At 35.7% G+C, this 27,406-nt stretch overlaps 2 protein-coding genes across 3 annotated transcripts; both read left to right on the plus strand.

Moving 5' to 3' along the window:
* The first annotated feature begins 27 nt into the window (after positions 1-27).
* LOC102800505 (dnaJ homolog subfamily C member 1-like) lies at positions 28-11,955 on the plus strand. 2 transcript variants are annotated; one of them, XM_085501717.1, is made up of 9 exons: positions 28-168; positions 2,928-3,029; positions 3,136-3,182; positions 3,599-3,770; positions 6,599-7,018; positions 8,680-8,799; positions 10,501-10,567; positions 11,063-11,421; positions 11,854-11,955. In XM_085501717.1, exons 1-9 carry the CDS (start codon positions 28-30, stop codon positions 11,923-11,925), a joined length of 1,500 nt encoding a protein of 499 aa, XP_085357843.1. In that variant the 3' UTR covers positions 11,926-11,955. The 2 variants fall into 2 exon arrangements, with proteins under 2 accessions (XP_085357843.1, XP_085357844.1); XM_085501718.1 differs by having other exon boundaries at positions 8,683-8,799.
* Positions 11,956-17,930: 5,975 nt separating this feature from the next.
* LOC144344700 (E3 ubiquitin-protein ligase Midline-1-like) lies at positions 17,931-26,543 on the plus strand. Its single transcript, XM_085501719.1, has 8 exons — positions 17,931-18,175; positions 20,086-20,346; positions 22,778-22,873; positions 23,134-23,364; positions 23,506-23,528; positions 23,669-23,790; positions 24,447-24,555; positions 25,017-26,543. Exons 1-8 carry the CDS (start codon positions 18,008-18,010, stop codon positions 25,618-25,620), a joined length of 1,614 nt encoding a protein of 537 aa, XP_085357845.1. The 5' UTR covers positions 17,931-18,007; the 3' UTR covers positions 25,621-26,543.
* The last annotated feature ends 863 nt before the right edge of the window (positions 26,544-27,406 follow it).

A 27,406-nucleotide genomic window follows, 5' to 3' on the forward strand; every position in this document is an offset into this window, starting at 1 on the left:
GTTACTGAGTCAGGCTCTGGTACTACAATGTTCACAACGATGCCAAAACTTGTGTTGTTTGTGCTTGTACTAGGAATGGCAGATGCATGGGATAGTGAAGAACTGGAGCTGTTTGATCTCGTAGAAGAAATTCAGAAAAATTTCTACGATATGCTGGGTCTTGATTCAGTAAGTAGCAGTACTTCTTAGTTTATTTCTCCCGTCACCATCGACGACACCCGCCGGTAGTAACCGCAGCTGAGACAGGGGGCATCGGTTTAACCTATGAACATTTGACATCGTCCGAATCACACGGTTTCGCTAAAGCCGGTCATTCATAACCGGCCCACGAACCGGTGCGTGATCGTGTTTTTGCTGGTTCCCGGCGTCCTTTGCAAATAGCAAGTCGGACACAGTATGGCAGGTAACTAGTAATCGCCATATTGTTCCACTGGACCGGGATTCCGGCCCAAAGTCACGTGACTGAGTGACATAATTCCAAAACATTCCAAGTTCCGTTCTGCATAAACGTGTCTCTAATACTACAATAAAGTCATGCTCATACATTCTGCCTGTTCAGATTTACATATTTCAGATGTTTCTGGCATTTCTTGCTGTTTCTGTGAAAATTTATAACAAAAGAAACAGTTTTATATTCGCCTAACTTTCGAGAGTGGAAGGAAACTCCTGCTCTCGGGCCACGAGCCTAAGAGCTGATGTCAGGTAACCAATTATCAAATAAAACAAGCAACGAGAAAGTGACAGGCCAATCAGAATGCCAGAACCATTACTATAGTTACCGGCCTCTTGTGGCTTGGTATGCCATGACACGTACGGTACTTGAGGCGAGAACCAGCCAAGATCGTGTTAGGAAAAGCCACACTCCAAACACTGGCGGCACCCTCTTTTCCGTTCCTTTGCTTTGGGTTTTCACCACTGCCACACCGTAATTTGCATATGTTCTATAGAATTCTCTTTGTGTCTCGCAGAAATTTTTTGAAATATTTTTTTTTTTTTCACTCATCATTTAAATCTCGCGATTTTGCAAGGCTAGTGTAAGTAGTTTTGATAAAATAAAACAGACTTTGACTTGCGAAAGCAGAAGGTTTTCTTTAGCCAAACATCACACATGTAAACATGTATGTACTTCCACTTTGAAAAATAAGTCTCATACAAAAGTTACATGTATACACAACTATAAACACTTTTTATTGCTTGATTTCATATTTATGAACATCACCATATTTATTTCGTGAAAAGTCATAAAGGTTATACGCTTAAAATCTTTGTTTGAAAAAAAATGTGGTGAATCACCCCATTTTAATGCAAATTACAGAACATATGCAAATTACGGTGTGGCAGTGGTGAAAACCCGAACAAGAGGAATGGAGGTGAGACTGACAAAACAATCAAAACTGATAACATATCGACTTGCTCGATCCGGTCTTTGTTGCAACACAGTACCTAGAGGGACTGTGGTTGCCTCAAACATTCCCCTCGGATACAGCACTAAGCGATTCTTTTGACGTTCATTTTTATATTCCACCATTTTAATTTTACCTGAATTGTACCAGCTAATATGATGTTTCTATCGTGAGTTCTGATTGAGTGATGCAAATGAGCCGAAGTGAATCTTATAATTGTTTGAGGGTGTGCAATATACAGTAAATCAGGGTGAAATCTGCCAAGGGTTAGTGTTGATGTTTCGGCCGAATAAATGGTCCTTGGCTGGCGAAGATGTACCGTCACCTGAATCGATTATTATTTTGAACATTCCGAACGTGGATGTCACAGTGCACCGACTCGCAACGTAACGTAAATGTTCCCCTGAAATAAAACTGCCATCATCTTAAAACTAACTCGTACCAGCCTCTGAAAAGTTGCACACTACATGTATTCTGTCTAAGCAAGAATAACGAGCATGCAAATTATCTTTGACTATAGCATAATATTTTAATATTTTTTGCGAGTATTTTACTCTGTGAAACACACACATACCTTAATTTCAGGCCATTTTCTCTGAAAAATCATCTTTGTCAACTGAAAATCCATGTTTCTCAGCTGTCTTAAATAGTTCTTCTAGCTGCTCTTGTTTCTACCCACCCACACTCACTCCGCTATCTTTAAAAAACTGTTTAAAATATGCCGCTGACTTCTTCCAGATTGCATGTCTACAGGTGCTCTTTTGACTTTTGTCAAAAGTTGTATTTGATGCAGTTTTGTAATGACTGGGAAGGATGGTTTTGATGCAGTTTCAGCTCAAAAAATGCCGTTTGTTGGCTATCTCGAATTAGATCCTGGAGAAAATGTGCATGCATACAATGTATGTATCCCATAAGGTTTGAAGAATGTGTTTGAACATGATAAACATGGTCTTTTCTGAGATATGGCTCGAAAACAGCATTACTCATAATAAAAATAAAATAGCCACCAATCAGCTATTTTGAATCTTATCTGCAAAACAAAGTGATGTGCATCAAAGTTCCATAATGCCAGATATATATACCAAACCCAAGATCCGAAGTGGCAGAAATTGTTTTTGATGAATTTTTAGCACTAAAATGGTGCATTTTGGCTATCTTTATCCGAATCATAACGTGATTGCATGAGTATACATGCATGAATCCTTAGATGTATTCATGTATATGTGATGGTTTAACATGCCTGTGATACAGGTGTGAAATTAAAGAGATTGGTCCATTTAACACTACATGTATGGTGAAATCAATTATATCCATGACAAACCCCCTCTTTTTATTTGTTCCTTGTAATCTACGTTGTATTTGATGAAGCTTTTCTACATGCAGCCATCCATAATTTCCTAAAACATCATGTCTGAATGTGTTACACAAATGTGTAAACATTTAGCAAATGTAATGTACATCTTTGCTTAACACAAATTGAAATAATGTATAATATCTTTTGTCTCATTTTATTCCCTGACACAGTCTGCTTCCCAATCTGATATAAAAAGAGCATACAGAAAATTGTCATTGCAGTTACATCCAGATAAAAATAAAGAAGAAGATGCTGAGGAGAAGTTCAGACAGGTTTGTTATTTTTTGTCTCCAATGTAAAGTGCCATAAATTATTAAATCTGCATGAAGTGTAGTTATCTGGTCGAGGTAATGATAAATAGTTTCTCCATCATTGCAGCTTGTTGCCGTGTCAGAAGTACTCAAAGATGAAACCCAACGAAAAAGGTAAAATTGTTTGTTTCATCTTTCTTATGATAAATCATTTACTCTCTGAGTTTAATACATGCAATGTCATACATTCTATTCCTGTGACTCTAAGCAATATCTATATTGGACAGAACTCACTGTTACTCCTCAGTTTGGGAAAAACAAACAAATCCCAAACCTGACTGCCAGAGCGCAGACTCATCCCTAATGATTCAATAAATGCCCACCAATTGTGAACATTGTTTGCCAGAACTCAGATGCAATTCTTACTGTTTTTGATGTATAATAATAAGTTATGTACTCAATAAAGTTTTATACATGTAAATTGTTTATATCTGTGAATTACTGGATTCAGAATTACATGATACAGTATATACCTTGAACTTGTCCCATGAGATGTCTGTTGTTACATCTGACTTTTATTCCACCTACAGATATGATGAAATCTTGGTGCATGGTCTACCTGACTGGAGACAGCCAGTGTTTTACTATAGACGAGTTCGTAAAATGGGTCTAGTTGAATTGATAGCATTTTTACTGGTGATTTTAACCATTGGGCAGTATTTAGTGGCCTGGTCTATATATTTGGAAAAGAAGCTTGTATTGGTACGTATCAATATTTGGCATTATTCAGTGCTGTGCATGTCTTAGTATTCAATATGGTTATTTGCATATAAAAATAGATATTCAAAATACATATTAAAACCTGTGTATTAAAAGTAAATGCTTGTTTCATATCCCTCATTCATTGATTTATTTTAATATACTGTAGAATACTTTATTTTCGCTAGGAATTTATTTTCGCTATTTTCACTGAAGGAATGATTCAGTGAAAATCAAATCCATTGAATATACCTTTTTAGTCCCCGTTCGGACGCAGTCCGAAAACGGGGACTTATGTTTTGCCCTGTGTGCGTCCGTGCGTCCGTGCGTCCGTGATCACCTGTATCTTGAACATGCATGGACCGATTAAGTTCAAACTTCACTCATACATCACACCTTATATGGGACATATGCACATGCATTTTTTTCATGATCCGATTAACGATAGCCGAATAGCGGCCATTTTAAGGCCGAAAATGCATCAAAATCGCACATTTTCACCATTCCGGACCCGGATCTCAGTTATGCATGGACGGATTTTGTTCAAATTTGGTACATACATTAAACATAATAGGACCTTGATGCACGTCATTTTTTTTTTTGGATCGGGTTCGAAATGGCCGACTGGCGGCCATTTTGTTTTAAAGAATTCAGTTCTGGATCCGTATCCGAGACATGTCTGGATTGATCAAGTTCAAACTTCACACACACAAGGTACATCATGTCACAAATATGTATGTGCATTTGTTTCATGATCTCATTAACGATAGCCGAATAGTGGCCATTTTAAGGCCGAAAATGCATCAAAATCGCACATTTTCACCATTCCGGACCCGGATCTCAGTTATGCATGGACGGATTTTGTTCAAATTTGGTACATACATTAAACATAATAGGACCTTGATGCACGTCATTTTTTTTTTTGGATCGGGTTCGAAATGGCCGACTGGCGGCCATTTTGTTTTAAAGAATTCAGTTCTGGATCCGTATCTGAGACATGCTTGGATTGATCGAGTTCAAACTTCACACACACAAGGTACATCATGTCACAAATATGTATGTGCATTTGTTTCATGATCTCATTAACGATAGCCAAATGGCGGTCGCTTTAAGGCCGAAAATGCATTGAAATCGCACATTTTCACCATTCCGGACCCGGATCTCAGTTATGCATGGACGGATTTCATTCAAATTTGGTACATACATTAAACATAATAGGACCTTGATGCACGTCATTTTTTTTTCGGATCAAGTTCGAAATAGCCGACTGGCGGCCATTTTGTTTTAAAGAATTCAGTTCAGGATCCGTATCCGAGACATGTCTGGATTGATCAAGTTCAAACTTCACACACACAAGGTACATCATGTCACAAATATGTATGTGCATTTGTTTCATGATCTCATTAACGATAGCCAAATGGGGGCCGCTTTAAGGCCGAAAATGCATTGAAATCGCACATTTTCACCATTCCGGACCCGTATCTCAGTTATGCATGGATGGATTTTGTTCAAATTTGGTACATACATTAAACATAATAGGACCTTGATGCACGTCTTTTTTTTTTCCGGATCAAATTCGAAATGGCCGACTGGCGGCCATTTTGTTAAAGAATTCAGTTCTGGATCCGTATCCAAGACATGTCTGGATTGATCAAGTTCAAACTTCACACACACATGGTACATCATGTCACAAATAGATATGTGCATTTGTTTCATGATCTGCTTAACAATAGCGGAATGATGGCCATTTTAAGGCCGAAAATGCATCAAAATCACATATTTTCACAATTCCAGAACCGGATCTCAGTCATGCATGGATGGATTTTGTTCAGATTTAGCACAATGTGTTGTACATATGCAGGTGCATTTCGGTCATGATCTGCTTTGAATGTATATGTCACTCAAATATGAACGGAACGGGGACGTGTCATTGACAATGACTTGTTTCCTATATTTTACATTCAACTTGTCAAAAATCAGTGAAAATAAATTCCATACAAAAAGCACCAAAAATGTCTTTTCAGCAAAAATCAATTCCAACTATTAAAAATAAAGTGTTTTACTGTATTTGTTTGTTTAAAAACCTTTTCAAACCAATTTAACATCTTCGCAAACTAACTTTTAGTATCTGGTTTTTAACACGTTTCCCTGTGTTCTCACTAAACAATCATAATGAAACAAATAGTTTCCATGACTAACAAATCTGTAGAAACGTGACATGCTTTAGTACATTGCCTTCTGAAGGCCTCCACTGGTAGCCAAAATGAATGGGATAAAACAATGTCAGCAGTGGATGGGTTTAATCAACTAAAAGGAGTAAGATTCACTCACAGGAATTTGATGATGAGCATAATAAAATGAGCAATAAGGTGAAAATACAGGTGCACACCACCACCTGCCACTAAGTATTGACAGCCAATCAAAAGGATCCTAGATTACACGATTCATCAATGAAATTTATCTGTTATCTTCAGATATCCCCGGGGTGGAGCTACGTCACAAGACGTTCCACGTTGCTATGATGCGCACCAATGTAACGCGTATTTCTATGGACTCTGCGCGCGCTGCTTAGGAACGTGGAAAGCCGAGCGAAGAGCCGGTGTAAATTTGAGAAAACAACAGAAACCCAACTTTGAAGTAATCCTGAACAATCAAATGTATATGCGTTATACACGCAGGGGTAATCTTGTTAGACTGTCTCAACAACCATCCTAAAGTTTTTGGCCTTTGTTTTCACTGTGATGGTTGCCATGCGGTGAATAAGTTTTTTCTGTGTGACTGTGTTCATGACATTGACCTCAAAATTCAAGTAATTTGTTTTTACTTTGTAGGAAGAGATCTTATCACGAAAAAGAAAACCCAAAAAGAAGAAAAAAGACTCCAAACACAGTGACAATGGTGATGATGACTACATGGATGAACAGATGAACGCGATTCCCAAACCTGAAATCAAAAACTTACTTCCTTTCCAAATTTATCGACTTATAATAGCAACTGCCAAGGCAACTCCAGAAAGCATCGTTTTCTTGAAAGATTACATCATTTCACTGAAAAACAGGAATCAAGATCAGATAGAAGAGGAAGATGATAAGTCAGAAGAAGATGAAAAAAGGAGAACGAAGAGAAATACAAAAATTCATTTTGAAAATGTAGAGTACAAAATGCTAGAGAATCTTGAACCAGTGTCATATACTGCCACTAAAAATACAGATGACGTTGAAGAAGTGAGCCATGAGAAACAGATATTAAAGGTGATTTACAAAATACTATTGTTGATGTCGTGCAAATGCTAATGTATAAATATATGAAGTATTTTTAGTACCACTGTTAACAAATATGATTGAGTACTAAATATATGTACCTGTCATTGTTCTCTCGCACTCATCAACATTTTGTGTGATGGACTAGATTGATTGCATTTATGCTTTTTGTGTAGGTAGCTTGCTAGAAGATTTGTTTATTTTATAACCATAATTATATCTGCAGTATCCTCTTTCGTTGAAACTTTTGTAATTTGGGGTTAAAAAAAAAATTTATACCATCACCTAAAACATCTCTGCTAAGAAGATGTAAAAGTTAAAGTTTCTGTGTTGGCAGGCTAACCTGTGAGGGCGCTGTTCATTAGGTAGTACGTGGTTCAGAACATCTTCTACATGTAGTCTGCGGTGTTCCTTCCCTCTAAGCGTTATTTGTACTATTTTTCCCTCAGTGTAATTTGCGATCACAGAAACTTTTCTTTTAATTTCACGTTAATTTGTATTCAAATACACTTGATTTAAACATGATTAGTATTTCTTGTAATTTCATGTGATCAGTGGAATTCTCACTGAATGTCACCATAATGCCCTTAACTCCCTCTTTTCTATCTTTTTAGTCCCCGTTCGGACGAATTCTGAAAACGGGGACTTATAATTCAGTCTCCGTCCGTGCGTCTGTATGTCCGTACGTCCGTCCAGAGTCATATTTCAGAATCCGTTGGACCGATTCCATTCATTCTTTGCATGTGCCTAGTACTTTATGTGGGACATATGCATATGCATTGGTTTAGTGATTCGATTATACATGTTAGGATACATGTCCATGACAATTTCTTTCGCAATTGGATAAAAGATGGCCGACTGGCAGGCATCTTGTTTTTTTTTTTTAAATGTGGTATCTTGGACATGCTTTGTCAGTTTTCATTCAAATTTGGCAAATACTTTATACATGTTAGGATACATGTCCATGACAATTTGTTTTTAAAAATCGGATCAACGATGGCCGATTGACAGCCATCTGACTTTTTTGGCCTTACTACTATATTTCCAAGATTTATGTACCATTTTCATTCGTATTTGGCACATAGATCATACGTGTCACTTTGTTTCATAATCTGATCAAAGATGGCCGAATAACGCCGGTTTTTATTTTTGGTTATATTACTATATCTCTCATGTCACCCATGTATCATTTTCATTGATACTTAGCATGTCATAAATGAATACATGTACATGTGTTGTCAATTCAATTTGCAATTTGATCAAATATGGCAGTCGTCTTGTTTGTTTAAAATGTGATAACTTGGACATGTTTTCACTTATGATCTATATTTTTCTTTGCTATGTCTTAAACCGGAGGGGTTGTCACGCAACACATGTTCGAATTTGATATAAATAAACAATCTGTTGTATACGCCACTTTGGACTCAAGTTTCAAGGACACGCTCGCAACAACCCCTCCACTTTAATATGACAAGCTCAAAGAGAACTTTCACAAATTTAACGGGGACTGTGTCATTTTCAATGACTTGTACTATATTTTATTTAATCCTATGCTATTTTATTTCATCACATTTTTGTTTTTCATTTACAGTGTATCTTAATTTTATAATGAAAATTATGCAGCATTTAGATTCATTATTCTACTGTTTCAGAAGGTTGAATGGTCTGATGATGACATTTCATTATTGGCTAAAACTATGGCAAAGTATCCAGGGGGCACTGTTGCTAGATGGGAGAAGATAGCCGAAGAAGTTGGAAGACCAGTTAATGAGGTAAACATGAAATAATTTATGTATTAATTAATTTATTAATTATTCCAACAACAGAGCAAAATGTGAAATTCTTTGCCTCTCTGCCTATCCTTAGGCATGAAGTTAAAGGGGAACCGCTCAATCCCAGGGATTGCACCAAAGAATCATGGGACACTATTGTTTATGTTGTTTACAATGTTAATCTATCTTTTGTTATCCATTGTTATTTTAATCCAGAAAGTAAATTTGTTGTGAGATTAGGCTTAACTGGAAGGTGCCCCTTTAAGCTTGAATATAATAAAATGTCTATTTCAATAGTCTCAGGAAACTAAAATTCAGCCTTCAATTACACATTTCAGTACAATATTATTTCTTATTCAGGGTCAAGGACTCAACTAGCTCAAATGATCTATTTCCATGACCCACACCAGAATCCTTTGCAGTAGTAAAAAGGAAAAATTAATTGTTATGTATATTTTAATTTTCTGGTGTAAATAAAAATACAAAAATTTAATTAGAATTGTTAGAATGTTTGTGAATGAATGAATTATTTAAGTTTATGTTGAAGGCTGGATGGAAGGTAGTTTTAAAGTGACTTACCGGTGGTCACTCATCATTTTAGAGTTTGTAGACAGTTAACATTTTGATATTTTCTCTATTATATATTTTTTTTAATGTAAAATATCTGTGATCATTTACCCCAACTACTGGATGTGTACAGAACGGTCTTGGTCGGTTTGATGAGTAAGTTATTTTGTTATGGAGTTATGGAACTCCATGTGTGTAGCTTGGCAGTAAATGACTAGTATTGTTTGCTCATGGGTATTAACATGCTGGACATTGTCTTCAATCTGAAATTGGGTCAGTTATTTATCTCTACTAAGTTAACCATTTACTCAGCATTGTATTATCCAGTTAAATGCAAATTTTGGATGAAATTCATAAAAAATTAATAATTTTTCCCGTTTTGCCCATGATAAAAATGTTAAAACATATAGAAAACCAAATATTTGGTCTTTGTATTGTTGTGTGAATTAATCTATCAACGAATCAAATCTTCAGAGACATCTCTCCCTGCACCACATTAGTTTATTGCTGAAAGGTCATGACCCTTGTAGATAACACATGGATCAATATAAACATGTTATTGCTAAAAAGGTGATCGATAACAATTGAGTTTAACCTCATGCAGATCAATACTGTTTGTTGTTTTTGAAGAGTTTTCCATTTTAAATAAACATAAAAATATGGTCATGAACCTTATTTTTAATTGAAGTATGCATTTATTATTCTCTGTTCGGGCAAAGTTAAAAAATGTGGAATTATATATTTACCTATTTACCTGAGTCTCTCTATTCATCTATCTGTCTGTGAGTGTATCACAGAATAAAGTTTAGGGAACGGTTATACTTTGGTTGTAGCTTAGACTGCAGGTAATTGTGTTTGACCACAAGCCTGGGTGATGCAGGGATAGTGGTGTTTGTAGCAAAATGTGCTAAATATTCAAAATAGAAGATTAATGAATAAATTCTGAAGGCGGGCATTAATACTGATATTCAGTGTCAGGAGTTGTCACATGGTACAAACTACCAGGGGTACCGGTATAAGTTTTTTCACCTTGACGAATCACTCAATATGTTTGTTTGTTCTTTCTTTCTTTGTAACATTTTTGGAACTTTCTTTTTTTTTGTTTTCCTACACACATTTGGTTTTGTTATTCAGGTATCAAAGAAAGCTAAAGAAATCAAATCATCAGCGTTTGCAATATGTGTTCAGGCAGGAACTCAAGGTGAGTTGTCTAGTCCAGGGTAGTTGGACACTGTGCTAACTAAAAATGCAAATGTATAATCGCTAACATTCTTTGATATTTTCTGAGTTTAAATTTCCATCAAATACCGGTATATGACAAAGAGCTAATAAAAAAAGGGGGAGAACATGTTTTCATCAAAACAATTAATGAATTTGTGATTACCCCTGACGTTGAACTGTACACTTGCAACCAGTTTGAATTGAAAAGTAATCAAAATACAGGTTCTAAAATTTGTTCAAATATCCCATGTTCCCATGGGAAATGTAAAAAAAAAAGTGAAATGTTGCTTCATGCATCCTGGAACCATCCTTTTTTTTTTTTATGTCAATAAACACTTGTACACGCACATTTCAGACACTTGGCTGTTTCATTACTCTAACAGTGTTTCAGTGAACCAGCTTGACCATTTCAGTGATAATAATGATTATCCCCAAGATACTTCTCGATGTTAAAATTTTTCTTGCTGCATTTTAGGCATAACTGGAGGAGTAAACACTCTAGTCACCAGCAAAACAGGAAAGCAGATTAAAGAAGATGAAATGACAACACGATTGGATGAACTGCAAATAAATCAACAGCCAGTGACCTCTGATCTTAAGTTAAAAGACAATGAAAATATAGGTCCCGTACAGAGAAAACACCGGAAAGTCCCCAAAAGAAATAAATCACATCAGAAGATGGAGGAAGACTGTAAGGCAGCATCAAAAGTTGAAGTCATCAAGACATGGGGACAAGATCATCAAAAAATGTTTGAGATGGCAATAGCAAAATTTGACAAAAACACTCCAGAGAGATGGGAAAAAATTGCTGCAGCTGTGCCAGGAAAAACAAAGGTAAAACATGAACATTTGAATTACATAATTTTCCTGCTCAAATTTTGGGTTGGAAAAATTTTGTACATTTTTATGTATTCTTTTAAATCTTTTTCATTGATGGACGGCATCTCTGATTGGCTACTGATATTGGTTGATATATATATATTTTTTAAAAAGTGAAAAAAAATCCTGTGTTTTTTATTTAGTGTGTGATGAACATATAAATGAAGGTTAAAATTAAAATGTACAAGCCTTGAGTCCATTATATATGTCTTCTAATGCAATTGTAATTCATTCATTGTGAGATGTTTAATTACAATTTGATTGCATTTCAGTAAAAGGCTTGAATATTTGTATATATGCTTTGACCTTTCACAACTGTCAATTGTTCATATTTTTATTTCCTGGTGAAATGTTATAAATTCATTTTTTATTTTTGTTAATTTTTAGGAGGAATGTGTTGCCAGATATAAAGAACTTGTAGAAATGATCAGAAAGAAGAAACAAAGTCAAGCCTCGTAAGACTTGCATATAGCCATCTTTGTACAACCCCCTTCTGAAGGCTCTCCCCCCAAGGGTGTATTAACTGCATGACTTTGCTGGCTTCCCGTCACTCTGTGATTCTGCCAATAGAGAATTTTAAAGGTTGGCAATTGTCAAGGCTGTGTGCATTTAAATTTTGTAAAAAGACAAAATGTAAGCAACGCACAAGACTAAGTATGGAACGCACACTGTCATGACGACCCTGACCTGACACTTTATCTTGGTGCTCAATGGAAGATGTTCAAATTTATGTTGGTATTTGTAAATGTTGATAATAACTTTAGAAAATATATAAATGCTTGTTTGTGCAGCATAGAGATACATCACTGAAATATGCATGCAAATTGATTTCGGGAAATTTATTTGTTTTTCAAGAAGTCATTTAATAGCATGCATCTTGGGATACATAACTACTTCCATCTATTCATTTCACGATCCGATTCAATATGTCTCAATGTCAGCCATTTCTGTCATAAAAATTCATCACAATCTATTATTTTTTCCATTCTGGAATTAAATCTTGGTCGTGAACAAGGACAGGACTTCCTTTAAGCTTAGTACAACCTTGATGCCAGGCATTTTGTTTTTTAGAATCAGATTCAAAATGGATTATATAAAATGTAGTCTGGAAAAAATGTGGGCAAACTTTTACCCAGGAATATGTCATAAATTGCACCTGGCTCGGCTAAAACTTAACCTTGAAAAATAGTGCTTGAATTTTATCCCCAAGCATGATTTGTTTAGTCCCTGTCGGACGATGTGTTGGGTTCTGTCCGTGCGTCCGTTTCTCAGAGATGCATGGACAGATTTTCTTCAAAGCTGGTACGTTTTATTTTTGATTTGGTTGACCTTTGACCAACTGGTGGCCATTTTTGTCTCGAAAAACACCAAAAATCAACATGTCAATCAACCGTTTCTCGGACTCGCTTGACCGATTTCATTCAAACTTGGCATTGACATCAATCATGGTGGGTTACTGATGTGATTCAATTCAAAATGGCGGACTGGTGGCCATTTTTTTTTTTTTCAGATTTGGGTTAAATTTTGTACAAACGCGAGATATAATGAATTAAATGTTGTTTTCTGTTATTTATTCGTTTTCATCAAAATTTAGCCAAATGGCGACCATTATTGTCAAAAACGAATAAAATCACAAAATTCAACATGTCATCAATCATTTCTTTGACATGCTTTGACCGATTTCGCTCAAACTTTGCATTGACATCAACCACAGTGGGTTACTGATGCACGTCATTGTTTTTTCCTGATTCGATTCAAAATGGCGGGCTGGTGGTCATTTTGTTTTTTACGAATGTTCTGCTCATTTTACAGGGATGATTGTACAGATTTGGGTTGAATTTTGTACAAAGGCAAGATATAAAGGGTTAAATGTTGTTAAATAAACATGCCGCTGTCATTTCATTCCCGATATTTGAGTTTTAAAAATAGTGTTTTTGATTTTTCTCAGGAACTAACGGTACATCAGATATCTGAACGTGGCAACTAAATTTTCTAAATACATAATGTCCCAGGGCAAAATATCAAACCCTCATCACAGATTTTTTTTTTCAAGTTTGCGTACCTGACTTTCATTTGAGTGGTCCACCTCAGGAAAGCTACTTCACAAAGTTTGTTAAAGTCAATAATGCAACAGATGCATGTTTTTCTTTTCTAGACTCGCTTCACTGTATTTATTTGCTCCATTTACACTGACTGGTAATGATGGACTTTATGAGTTTCTATCCATCAATATCTGTATAATCAAACTGTACAAATAATGCAAGCTTCATGTAATAATAAAAAGTAATAAGAAAATTTCTTATTTATAAATATTCCAACTATATTTATTGCCAAATATTATATTCATTTCTTTTAATTCTAAACACATTCGTGTAGATGTCATTTCGTATTTCAGTCGTATTTTATTCCTTGCTTTAGGGCTACTACTTTTTAATTCCATAAATAATCCACTTCCATGCCCACCCCCACCCCCTTAGTTCAGGTATTTTAATTCTCAGATGATCCATTCCAATCAAGGACCACATTAAAATTTAATTTTAAAGGCTGGTGGTTGTCGCGTTCAAATTTTGCAAAAACAATGTATGTTACATGCGTTTTATACATTGCTACGAGTCCCATATCAAACAGGACGCGGCGTGACGACCGCTGCCCTTTCAAGATTGTTTGCTATGTAAACGTGTAATCACGATTGTGGTGAGACTGTATATGAATCTTTTCAATATTTTGGTAGGATTTAGAAAGTTTTATTTATTATTCATGTATGTTGCTATGGTGCTAGAAACGTATCCCTTTTTGTTTTTGTCAGACATGATAGTTGTTTCAGTTTTTCTATTTTGCAAATTAAATATTCATGTTCCAGGTTTTTAATGTAATCACATAACAGAGATTTATAAGATATAAAGTGTATGTAACTTGATATGAGATGATGATATCATGGGAAGCAAACTCGCACGATTTACGAACGTTTGAAAGTAATCCCATTCTAACCAATATCATCACAAAATGCATTGGGTGCATGCCTTTATCTTATAATTTCTCAGTTATGCATGTTCCTTACCATAAAAAGCAGTCAGTTTTATTTTTTTGCATTGTTTCCTTCATTTGTTAGCCTGAATGAAAGTTGTCCGTCATAACTGTAATCTGATTACGATAAATATAAAATATAACCACATGAGAACTTTTTCATTACCATATGTGTTATTTTCTTTTTCACATTCTATTCAAATATATTGTATATTTCGTACAAATTATTATTTGAAAAGTGTTATTTTATAAAGTGTGACATTACGTAAATATCCCGTTTTAACAATCACACCCATGTGTGTAATGTGGTAAAAGTCGATAGTCTTCCATAGCAACAGATACAATGCATGCAGAATACATTGTTTATACAAAATTCTCACTGTGCAATGACCATCGGCCTTCAAGTACGAAGTGACCGAGCCCCGGTGTTCAGAACTTTTTGATAATGTCAATGAACGCACTAATCTAGAATGCAGACAATTTTGTTTATTTATTTATTTATTTATTTTATCTTTCTGAAGATGTGTGCAGATTACTCATGTGATGTACATCTTGTGAACATCTGTTTTTTTGTGTTATGGTATGCTTTACCGTGCTGACCTCATTGATTCACAGGACAGGCATACATATCATATACTGTGGAATACTTTATTTTCGCTGAAAAGGCTTTTTGGGCGTTTTGCTTGGAATTTATTTTCACTGATTTTTCATGAGTTTAATGTGAAATATAGGAAAAAAAAGTATATTCGCTGGATTTTATTTTCACGGAATCATCCCTTAAGCGAAAATAGCGAAAATAAATTCCAAGCGAAAATAAAGTATTCTACAGTAGTCCTTGTTTGTTTGTTTGGGATTTCTGCTTAAATAGCCAGCCATGCATTTGTGATTTTATGCATTTCACTACACAAATATGAGGGGTTGCTGTAACCTTGCATTATTTTGTAGTTGAACTTCAACAATATTGACCAAAATTTCAAAACCTGAAACCAATGTTATTTTTTTTTAAATGCTGAATTACTATAACAATTAGAAAAATCAAAATAGTGATATTAACAACTATTAGTATTCTAGCTCATTGTCATACACTGCCAGCTTCAATATATATATAAACATATTTTTAATAATATATACCTAACATTTCTATTTATGGAGGATGTATCTGCTCTATTAGAAGTTCATGTATACTTAAAATTTAGCATTATTAAGTAATTGCAATGTGAGTTTGATATCCCTGTAAATCAACCAATATATATTTGAGATGCTCACCTAATAGACTAAATACTGTATATCCTTTCAAATTTAATGATATGTTGAGTGTACGTGAAAGTACACCCTGTTCCTTATTTTCAAATTTGCTGACAGTAGTAAATCTTTAACTATACATGAATTAGTCACATGGCTTTTACAACAAATATTTATTCTATTTTTAAAATATCTAATTGTCTTGCCAAAACAATACATTAAACCAAACATATCTGAAAACTGATGGCAATTAAGTCTCTTGTTCTCACACAGCTTATGTAGAGAGGTTCAGTGCCTGTCTCACGATGTTATAATTTTAATTGGTCAACTCTCAGCCACAGAGTGACTAATGTGGGACACAGCACTTAAATCTTTCCTACTAAATGAAATTATATATATTTATTAGATATGAAATAAACTCTCCATTGTTTTGTTTATAATGTGTTTATTGTTGTTTTATATGCGTGCACTTTTGCTGCGTTTCTGATAATGATTTTTTCAGGCAACATTTCCCCCACATATTGGCCGACTTTCCAGGCTACTTTTCCCGACAGTCCATACATCTTTTCCTACAGTTCACACATCTTTCCAACAGTCCGTACATCTTTTCCCACAGTCCATACATCTTTTCCGACAGTCCATACATCTTTTCCGACAGTCCATACATCTTTTCCTACAGTCCACACATCTTTCCAACAGTCCGTACATCTTTTCCGACAGTCCGTTCATCTTTTCCGTCAGTCAAAAAATCTTTTCCGACAGTCCGTACATCTTTTCCGACAGACTGTACATCTTTTCCGACAGTCCATACATCTTTTCCGACAGTCCATACATCTTTTCCTACAGTTCACACATCTTTCCAACAGTCCATACATCTTTTCCGACAGTCCGTACATCTTTTCCGACAGTCCGTACATCTTTTCCAACAGTCCGTACATCTTTTCCGACAGTCCATACATCTTTTCCGACAGTCCATACATCTTTTCCTACAGTTCACACATCTTTCCAACAGTCCGTTCATCTTTTCCGACAGTCCGTACATCTTTTCCGACAGTCCGTACATCTTTCTGACAGTCCGTACATCTTTTCCGACAGTTCACACATCTTTCCAACAGTCCGTACATCTTTTCCGACAGTCCGTACATCTTTTCCGACAGTCCATACATCTTTTCCTACAGTTCACACATCTTTCCGACAGTCCGTACATCTTTTCCGACAGTCCGTACATCTTTTCCGACAGTCCGTACATCTTTTCCGACAGTCCGTACATCTTTTCCGACAGGCCATACATCTTTTCAGACAGTCCATGCATCTTTTTCGACAGTCTGTTCATCTTTTCTGACAGTTCATACAACTTTTCCAACTTTCCGTGCAACCTTTCCTTGACAAATTATCCGACTTTCACGGCAACTTTCTAGACTTTCTATTTTTACAGTCAACTTTCCCGACTTTCCTGACATCTTTTATTAGGCCTCCCAAACAACCTGCTACAATCCGTACATCTTACATTTACAGAGACGTTTCTGATATTCCATGCAACTATTCCGACTTTATCCAGACAATATTTCCGACATTTTTGGAATCTTTTTCTACTTTTCCATGCATCGCTTCCGACAATACAAACATCTCTTCCGATTTTCCCTAAATCGTTTTAAGTCACATTATCCGATATTCCAGACAACTCTCGACCTACCGGAAAATATGTTTCATTTCAACTTGTTCTACTGTCCTGGCAAGCTTTCTCGTTTTTTATGCATATAATCACTTTTTTATCACCTTCCGCTCTCCTGCAAATTTTACCGCTTACCTGGCAAATTTTCCATGACAACTTTCCCTTCAACTTTTACAACGCTTTTTGTCTTGCAACGATTCCGATATTCAAACATCTTTTCAAATATTTCCAAAATGTTTATATTCAAAACATCATTTAGAACCTTTCATGGAACTTTCCTTATTTTCATTGACTTTCCAGAAATTTGTTTCGACTTACTAGACAAATTTCTTTGTTGCTGTCATCAAATTCTCGACAGTCGCTGTAAACACGGTCCGGTTGTTAATGAATAACCCGAATTTCGTTCGAGATCGTTCGATAAATTGGCTGTAGATCCGTGACGCCAGGGCAATCAGAGAGCGCTGAGACCTTCAACCGACGAGTCAATACAAAACAATGCACTTGTTTTATCTCAACTGAGACGCAAGCACTCAACAGACGGTACGGTGTAGAATTCTCGCTTACGGATAAATTCTAGAGACATATATTCGAGATGTCTGCAACATGGATCTGTCTGACGCACTGACTTGTCCCGTATGTTTAGACGTATATGAGACGCCCTTGTTCTTACCGTGTTCCCATAATCTGTGCAGACGGTGCGTGGAACCGTTACTTATAAAGATACGTGGTAGAGATCGCTACCAATTTTCATGTCCGGAGTGCCGGCATAAGGTAGGTAATTTAATTCTTCATAGTTTTACGCTCTTTACTACGAATGAACCATGGAAAAAAAAACTAGTGTTTTTGTTTTTTTAGTTCCATAGTTGAACGTAGGTACAATATAGAATAGAATAGAGATCTGTGACCTACATTTGTTTGAACGTCACTGCTCGAGTATTTGTCATTGTGCAGACAAAGTTCTAGATTTCCCATAGGCATTATACACCTTGTGCTGGAGAGCGCTTTACATAAATAAATAACTTCTGTACTTAGAAATACATATAACATATGTATATGTTGAAGGTGTCATACAGAATAATTAATTGTATATGCACGTAGCCTTTACTGGTACTGGAACACAAAATGACAAAAAAAAAAAAAAAAAATACTGAACAACCATAACGCTCCATGTTATTGTCGGTATTGAATTAAATTTGGTCAATTGCCACGAATAATGAAAATAGCAAACATTAGGGCATTAGATGTGCTAGAACTCTTGGTTATAAATATAATTGTTATCAGGCAATCATGAGATTACGGAAAAGACAAATCACAATGACGTCACATATCAAGTCACATGACGTCGTACACCAACATTATCGTTCCAATATGCAAATAAACATATATTTATTATCGAATGATTTCGTACGTAGTCCAAACAAAATGAACGAGGTTCTCGTACAGAGGACGGTTATGTCGTTGTACTCAACAGAAAATAAAATCGTCTCTGAGCTGTGGAAAATGTTGATGTGTTTAATCGCCTTAATCACCACGATATATATATTTACATTTAGTAAAATGTCAAAGAACACAGCCATTGTTCCAGATATCGCCATACCGTTGTTAGATGGACCAATCAGATTAGTTTATTTACTCTATGTAGAAAGGTGACGACAAAACATCAACTATCTGAAGTACTTATTTCATAATTAATTTCCCCTTGAACGCCATATTTTTACCACTAACATTTTAAGGCACATTTTTACACGTTTTTATTTATTTTGTCTATCATTTCTTCGTTAATTTACAAAAATATTAAACGGACATAATGTGTTAATGAGCACAGGTCCGGATTTTTTAGTTGAGGTTTGGATAAACATTTGTGAAAACAATATGGGAACATTTATGCAGATTTATTTTGTGAAAGATGGCAAAAGATTACTTTAGCGTTCTCGGAGGGTTGAAATTATACAATCGATTATAATTGGCCAATAGTAATGTAAGCGGACAGTATAAAGAAGATGATTCGACCCCAACCATAGTCGACGTTATTATATATGCATTTACTTGTCAATACCCCCCCCCCCCCATACTAAATTTTCTAGTACGCACATTCTGGTCAATTATTGAAATATTTCTTTTAGATATCACATACGAAATTCAACAGCAAACGTCAATGTCAACACATTGTGGCTCAATAATGATATCCTATCTGAACTATAACAGCCTATCTCCAATAAATAAATAAATAAAGTTGCTCCGCTCGTGTTTAGTTGACTCCGTATTGCCGGTTCAAGTTGATTACACCGGCCAAGTGATGGACAGAGCGAGTAACCGCTAGGCGACAGAATCACAGGTCGTGATTCTCGGTAGTAATAAGGGCCAGGTGATGTTGTTACTGGTCGCAATTCAGTGCTGCAAACTTTAAAGCAGTTGGCCCGAAAATTTCGAGACGTGGCGTGAGACGTTCTTGGGTGTACTCGGAATACCTGGATTCCATGATACATTGCACTAATGTTCAGTTCACTTGATTGGTCAGCAAAATAATTATTGTATCAATAGTAAGGGATTCCATTGTGATTTTATTTAATAAACACAACGTAGTTGTTTACCAGTTTATCGCTTGTGCTTAATTGTTAAACAAAACAGCAGAACGATAACTTATTTAAAATTTGTGTCATGTCACTGTCATTGCGTTGTAGATGATATTAGCCAGTGTGGACCATTTGAAGTTAAATAGGACTCTACAAGGCATTATTGAACAATATCAGAACAAAGGACTTTGTATAGACATGGATAAGGAATCTAATGAAAGCAGTCTGTGTGACGAACATGGATACGAAAATATGAGGTTTGCCGAGTATTGTAAGGATTGCGAAGAACCCGTATGTTACAAGTGTATGGCATATACACATAAGGATCACAGTATTTGTGGTTTAGAGGAAACATGGAACACTAAGCAGGTATGTTGAATGTATGATTATTACGTCATTGTTTCCAGGTGTTATAAAATGTATGATGTAAAAAAACATATATCATGTTTGGAACATTAGTTTAATGTGTGATATGTGACGTCATTTTTTTCAACGTGCTGTAAAATGTATGACCTTTGCACATGATAAGGATCATATGTGGTTTCAGGAGAAGCGTTGGACATTAATTGAATGTGTGATTTGTGACGTGATTGCTTTAATGTGCTATAAAATGAATGACATATGCACATACTAAAGAACATAATATATGCGGTGTTAGAAGCATAGAACATGAGTTGAATGTGTGATTTGTGACGCCATTGCTTTCATGTGCTATAGAATGTATGGTCTATGCACATACTAAAGAACATAATATTTGTGGTGTTAGAAGCATATAACATTAGTTGAATGTGTGATTTGTGACGCCATTGCTTTCATGTGCTATAGAATGTATGGTCAATGCACATACTAAAGAACATAATATATTTGGTTTTAGAAGCATAGAACATTAGTTGAATGTGTGATTTGTGACGTCATTGCTTTCATGTGCTATAGAATGTATGGTCTATGCACATACTAAAGAACATAATATATGTAGTGTTAGAAGCATAGAACATTAGTTGAATGTCTGATTTGTGACGTCATTGCTTTCATGTGCTATAGAATGTATGGTCTATGCACATACTAAAGAACATAATATATGCGGTGTTAGAAGCATAGAACATTAGTTGAATGTCTGATTTGTGACGTCATTGCTTTCATGTGCTATAGAGTGTATGGTCTATGCACATACTAAAGAACATAATATATGTGCTGTTAGAAGCATAGAACATTAGTTGAATGTCTGATTTGTGACGTCATTGCTTTCACGTGCTATAGAATGTATGTCTATGCACATACTAAAGAACATAATATATGTGGTGTTAGAAACATAGAACATTAGTTGAATGTCTGATTTGTGACGCCATTGCTTTCATGTGCTATAGAATGTATGGTCTATGCACATACTAAAGAACATAATATATGTGGTGTTAGAAGCATAGAACATTAGTTGAATGTCTGATTTGTGACGTCATTGCTTTCATGTGCTATAGAATGTATGGTCTATGCACATACTAAAGAACATAATATATGCGGTGTTAGAAGCATAGAACAATAGTTGAATGTGTGATTTGTGACGTCATTGCTTCCATGTGCTATAGAATGTATGGTCTATGCACATACTAAAACACATAATATAAGCGGTGTTAGAAAGCATAGAACATTAGTTGAATGTCTGATTTGTGACGTCATTGCTTTCATGTGCTATAGAATGTATGGTCTATGCACATACTAAAACACATAATATAAGCGGTGTTAGAAGCATAGAACATTAGTTGAATGTCTGATTTGTGACGTCATTGCTTTCATGTGCTATAGAATGTATGGTCTATGCACATACTAAAACACATAATATAAGCGGTGTTAGAAGCATAGAACATTAGTTGAATGTCTGATTTGTGACGCCATTGCTTTCATGTGCTATAGAATGTATGTCTATGCACATACTAAAGAACATAATATATGTGGTGTTAGAAACATAGAACATTAGTTGAATGTCTGATTTGTGACGCCATTGCTTTCATGTGCTATAGAATGTATGGTCTATGCACATACTAAAGAACATAATATATGTGGTGTTAGAAGCATAGAACATTAGTTGAATGTCTGATTTGTGACGTTATTGCTTTCATGTGCTATAGAATGTATGGTCTATGCACATACTAAAGAACATAATATATGCGGTGTTAGAAGCATAGAACAATAGTTGAATGTGTGATTTGTGACGTCATTGCTTCCATGTGCTATAGAATGTATGATCTATGCACACACTAAAACACATAATATAAGCGGTGTTAGAAAGCATAGAACATTAGTTGAATGTCTGATTTGTGACGTCATTGCTTTCATGTGCTATAGAATGTATGGTCTATGCACATACTAAAACACATAATATAAGCGGTGTTAGAAGCATAGAACATTAGTTGAATGTCTGATTTGTGACGTCATTGCTTTCATGTGCTATAGAATGTATGGTCTATGCACATACTAAAGAACATAATATATGTGGTGTTAGAAGCATAGAACATTAGTTGAATGTCTGGTATGTGACGTCATTGCTTTCATGTGCTATATAATGTATGGTCTATGCACATACTAAAGAACATAATATATGCGGTGTTAGAAGCATAGAACATTAGTTGAATGCGTGATTTATGACGTCATTTTCTTATTTGTTCTTATAAGCGTCTAAACTATGCACATAAGAAACATAATGTATGTAGTTTTAGAAAAAAGAATGGGACATTAGTTGAATGTGTGATTATGACGTCAAAGTATTCTTTATGTTATAAAATAAAAAATGTACTTTTTTTCATATCAGACGTCTTTTCACGCTGACCTAAAAACCTTAGAGTTGGAAAATACGGGTATGGAGGTATTTATCTCTAAATTACGTCATATCTCGCAGGAAGTTAAGGTAAGATATCACATCTATATTGCATTGTGAACGAAGCACGTGATCAATTACTATGCTTACTGACAGCAATCGCGGTTGGACATGTCCAATCGTTGCAGTGATAATAATGATTTTCGGCATACAAATCAAATGGGTAATTAATTCACTACTGAATATATTCGCAATATGCCTCTCAATCCAAAGGAGTTGCAATCCCATTCGCACGTGGATTACTTTCGATGTTCACTGTGTGTATGACTCTTGCGACTCTCTACATGTAGAAAAAAGGAGACGAAATCAAACAAAGAATATCTGCTGAGTGCGACAAGTTGGTCCAAATAATCGAAGAAAAGAAAATATTAATGGTACATGAAATAGACGAAGAACAAGAGGCGAAATTGCTAAGTCTTAAAGAGCAGATCACGGATTGTGAAATGAAATTGAAACAATCAAAGAAGCATGTTGATTTCGCCAAGAGTTCACAGAGCGCTGATTTTGCTACCAAATTAAAGGTATTTCACATAGGTGTGATGCTGACTCTATACGTTGATATAAAGGAAGAAAACTTAGTGTACGAAAAATGAATCGATATATAACTTATGATCGTAAAACAATAATAGATTGCTTATTATTTTTTTATTCTCACGTCGAAGGCTGGACAAGTTATGACTGACAGGTAACTATGACAACTATTGTAGATTTACGTAATTACAAGTTGATACAATAAAATCCTTAAAATTACGACAATAGTATCAATTCATCACCGCAGATACGTCACCTCGTGGCTGAATATTTTTTGATAATTTTTTTCCTAAGAATAAGGAAAGACAAGAAAGAACACCTCACGCTGATGCCGGTGACGGTGGCTGACTTCTCGCCAATCATATTCGATACTTCGACGGAGAGGGCAGTATTATCTGATATGTACTTCATAAAAGGTACCGCAATGCAGAATTGTCACTTTGAGTTGTTTATTTCCGTTTACCATACTCATTAATGAGGAGTTTGAGTGTGGATCATACACTATCAATATACATTTGAATGTACGGTGGAATGTGACGTGGGCCTATATTTGATATATATTTGCTTGGCGACTACGTCAAGCAATCTGCAATGTTATCAAGGCTTGTTCGTAGGCAGTCGTGCAATAAAATTGACAAATTATTGTCCAAATGTACATCTATCACATCACTGTATGGCAAACATATAATTGTTTTGTGAAACGCCGCGAAATCCTGGAAAATTTGTAGTCATTGTGTGATCGTGTGCGTCATCAGGGGATCAACTTTAGTACGAAGAAGTTGCTGACATAATGGGCCAGAATGTCACGTGCACCAAACGGTCTACTGTAAAATGACTAATTTTCACTGGGTTTAAATTTCACTGATTTACCATTTGAGGCATATTCAGTGTGTTTTAAATTCACGGTTTCGTCATTTAGATAATGTGTTCTATGCTCAATTTTACATATACACTGGGTTTTACTTTAGCGCATTTTCCAGTCAGCGAAATAAGCAAAAACCCAGTGAATAATTAAATCTTTACAGTATTTGTTTGCTTAATTGTATTAAATATGTGCACTGTTGTTTTGCAGTAACAAACCCGGGGCCAAGTGATGAAGAAATATGTGAATTATTGAGGTCATATGAACACAAAAATTCATTCTTCCATTCTATATCAGGATCCTTGTCCAGTATCTTCAAATCTAAACACGAATCAGGTAATGTACACACTCAAGACAGAGGGCGTAATGCAGTGGAGGAGAATAGAGGGAAGGAATACTCAGATGTAAATTTATCTGATCAAAATGTATAGTTAGCTGGCGTGACGTTAAGGATATGTCTAGCAGTTCGCTTATGGCGAATAGAAGGTCGTCACATATATCAGTTGAATTACAATGCCCGCGGAGAACTTAAGAAACTACTTCATATCGCAGAGCAGAGCGCCACCAGTGGCATAATGGCATAATGCTTTGAGAACGAGCAGCAATACAAGCAGAAGTAATATAACTAGTACTGTTTTGCCGTTATGAAAATAAATTATTCATGGATCCCTCGAAGCAGTCACCTAATTTCCCATGATTTCCAGAGATGTATTGGTGATGTGTGTGCATAGCCCTCCCAGTTCAACCATTTTAACCACTGAAATGCCTAAAACAGCTAACTTACCGTAACTATGATATTTTTCCAATAGGCACAGAGTTCGAGTTCCATCCCCAAACTGCACACCGCAATCTAAAACTCGTCAATCAAGCACGTACTGTATGTTTTGATAGGAATGGGGCAGAGGAACGCTGCTTGGCAACCCCTTCATCGGAGCGATTCACGAGACATCCGGTCATTTTCGGCAACGTATCCATCAGCTATGGGAAACATTACTGGGAAGTATCGATTGCTCGGAGCCCGTTTTGCCGGATCGGTGTCTCCTACCCGTCATTACCGAGGGACAAGGGACTTGGTGATAACGAACTCTCCTGGTGCTTTGAGAAATACATGGAAACAAGAAACGTAGTCCACGGCTTACGAACCCGTGCTCTGGATATCCCCCCAGGGAACTTCGGCTTACTAGGAGTTTACCTCGACTACAACGCAGGGAAGTTAGCGTTCTTTAATGCGAATACAAAGAAACATCTCTACACATTTCACGATAAGTTTATACAGACGTTGTGTCCAACGTTTGAGGTAAACAAAGGCGAAGTTACTTTATCCACTGGGCTTGAAATACCTGAATTTGTCGCAAAGAATATGAAACTAATTGCCAGTTCTTAGATCGGTTTCTTGGAGAAAACGAAAGTACTGCCCAAATATTTACAAGTTTTAGTACTTGCTCTGACACAAGATTGAAATAAAACTAATTGTCATGGCTTTCACGACTAAATTAGTATTTGAGCGGGATTTGAGTATTATGATTATGTCTGCAGATACAAAAGTTTGTAATTCGATATAGCGCCACCAACGTCTTCAAACATTAATTCACAACGTATATTATTGTTGTTAATCCCGCTTTATTTTCATTGTATGAACAAAAAACAAAAACAAAAATACATTGTATAGATAGAGCACAAGTTATTTACTATTTACTTGAGATTGAATGGTTCATTACAATGATTGAGACAGCGAATGATATGGACATCAGTGTCTTCTAAGAAACGCAATACTGGTGGTGGTTCAAGGCTGGTTGCCATGCAACCATCGTAACCAAGGTTGAATATAAATACATGTAGTTTTTCTACAATCACAACCCACACACTTTACACTGATCAAATGTATTCCAGCTATCAAAGATGTAGTTTATTTTTTCATACACGGAATGCTTTTGATTTTTGCTTAAAGTAACCTTTCGTTCAAATATAAAACGTGAAATAACGTGAACACATTCCGTTTGATTGTTTGCTTGTAAACAATTATGTGCCAGTTGTCATTTACAATTTTGAAAGTCAGTATTTTCAATGCCAAGTTATGATGCACAGGGAAGTATATAGAGACATGGTATTATAGTACACAATATATGGTAATTGTTCCCCTAAGTTACTGATAAATTAATTTGACGTTTTGGGCAATGACCCTACTTCATTGCACAAATACATGCATATGAATAACTTTTATCAGACTACGTTCGTCGTATAGTTTATTATAAAAATATTGGACTATACACTATAGGGTTTTCAATTAAAGTTCAATAATGGTATATAGAGTTAATTGTGTTATTTAGACTTGCAATTACATCACCATGGGAACATTAAATCGCATGTCAGCCCCGTGAACTATTCTTACCCTCAGTGAAGGTAAAGGACAGGAGTGTTCTTAACACTACGATTACGAGTAGCGGTTTCCATGATGTAACTGACGTACTGCTTGAGTTGTGCTCTCCCTAACTTTCGAGTCTGCGAATGAACCCAACCTGCTATTGTATAAATAAATACTCACCAAAATAAATGAATGAATGAATACTAGTATACACTACAGACACTGCACAATTTCCCCTACATATTTATTTAATTGATTTTGGATCATGTGGAATTATTTTCTCATTAGCCACATGTCTTTATAAAAATATGCAGGTTTATTCAGATGGTAATGACGGTATATATATATAATTTTACTACAAAAAATGTGTGACTGGTGTTGTAAACACCATGAACGGTAGTACCGCCAGTGGCTGTGGTATAACCAGATTGTAGAGAGCAGACTATAAAGCGTATAGTGTGCTGATCTGAGCATTTCATTTAATAGGGCGTGTCTATATCGCGCGTTAAAATTTGCATATAACATTAGCGCGTAACAAAGTTGTAATAACAGAAAGAGTGGTAAAAGAAAAGTTATATAACAATTTATTATTTAATAATTTATTAAAATACATAAGTTTGTCCAACTCCCTGTGGTTCATCTAGAGTTTCCCTTAGTTGATGGTGATGAAACCAGTCTATGTGTATACCAAAATGCCAGCAGTAGTTGAACTACCACCACCTTACACATCCTAGAAAACCCCAGCAGTGCAGAGCAGAGACCACACGGAAGTATTTGAAACTGGTACCCTGTTCCTTTTACCCCAATC

The sequence above is a fragment of the Saccoglossus kowalevskii genome, chromosome 7, assembly GCF_978046115.1.
Source record: "Saccoglossus kowalevskii chromosome 7, keSacKowa6.1, whole genome shotgun sequence".
NCBI lineage: Eukaryota > Metazoa > Hemichordata > Enteropneusta > Harrimaniidae > Saccoglossus > Saccoglossus kowalevskii.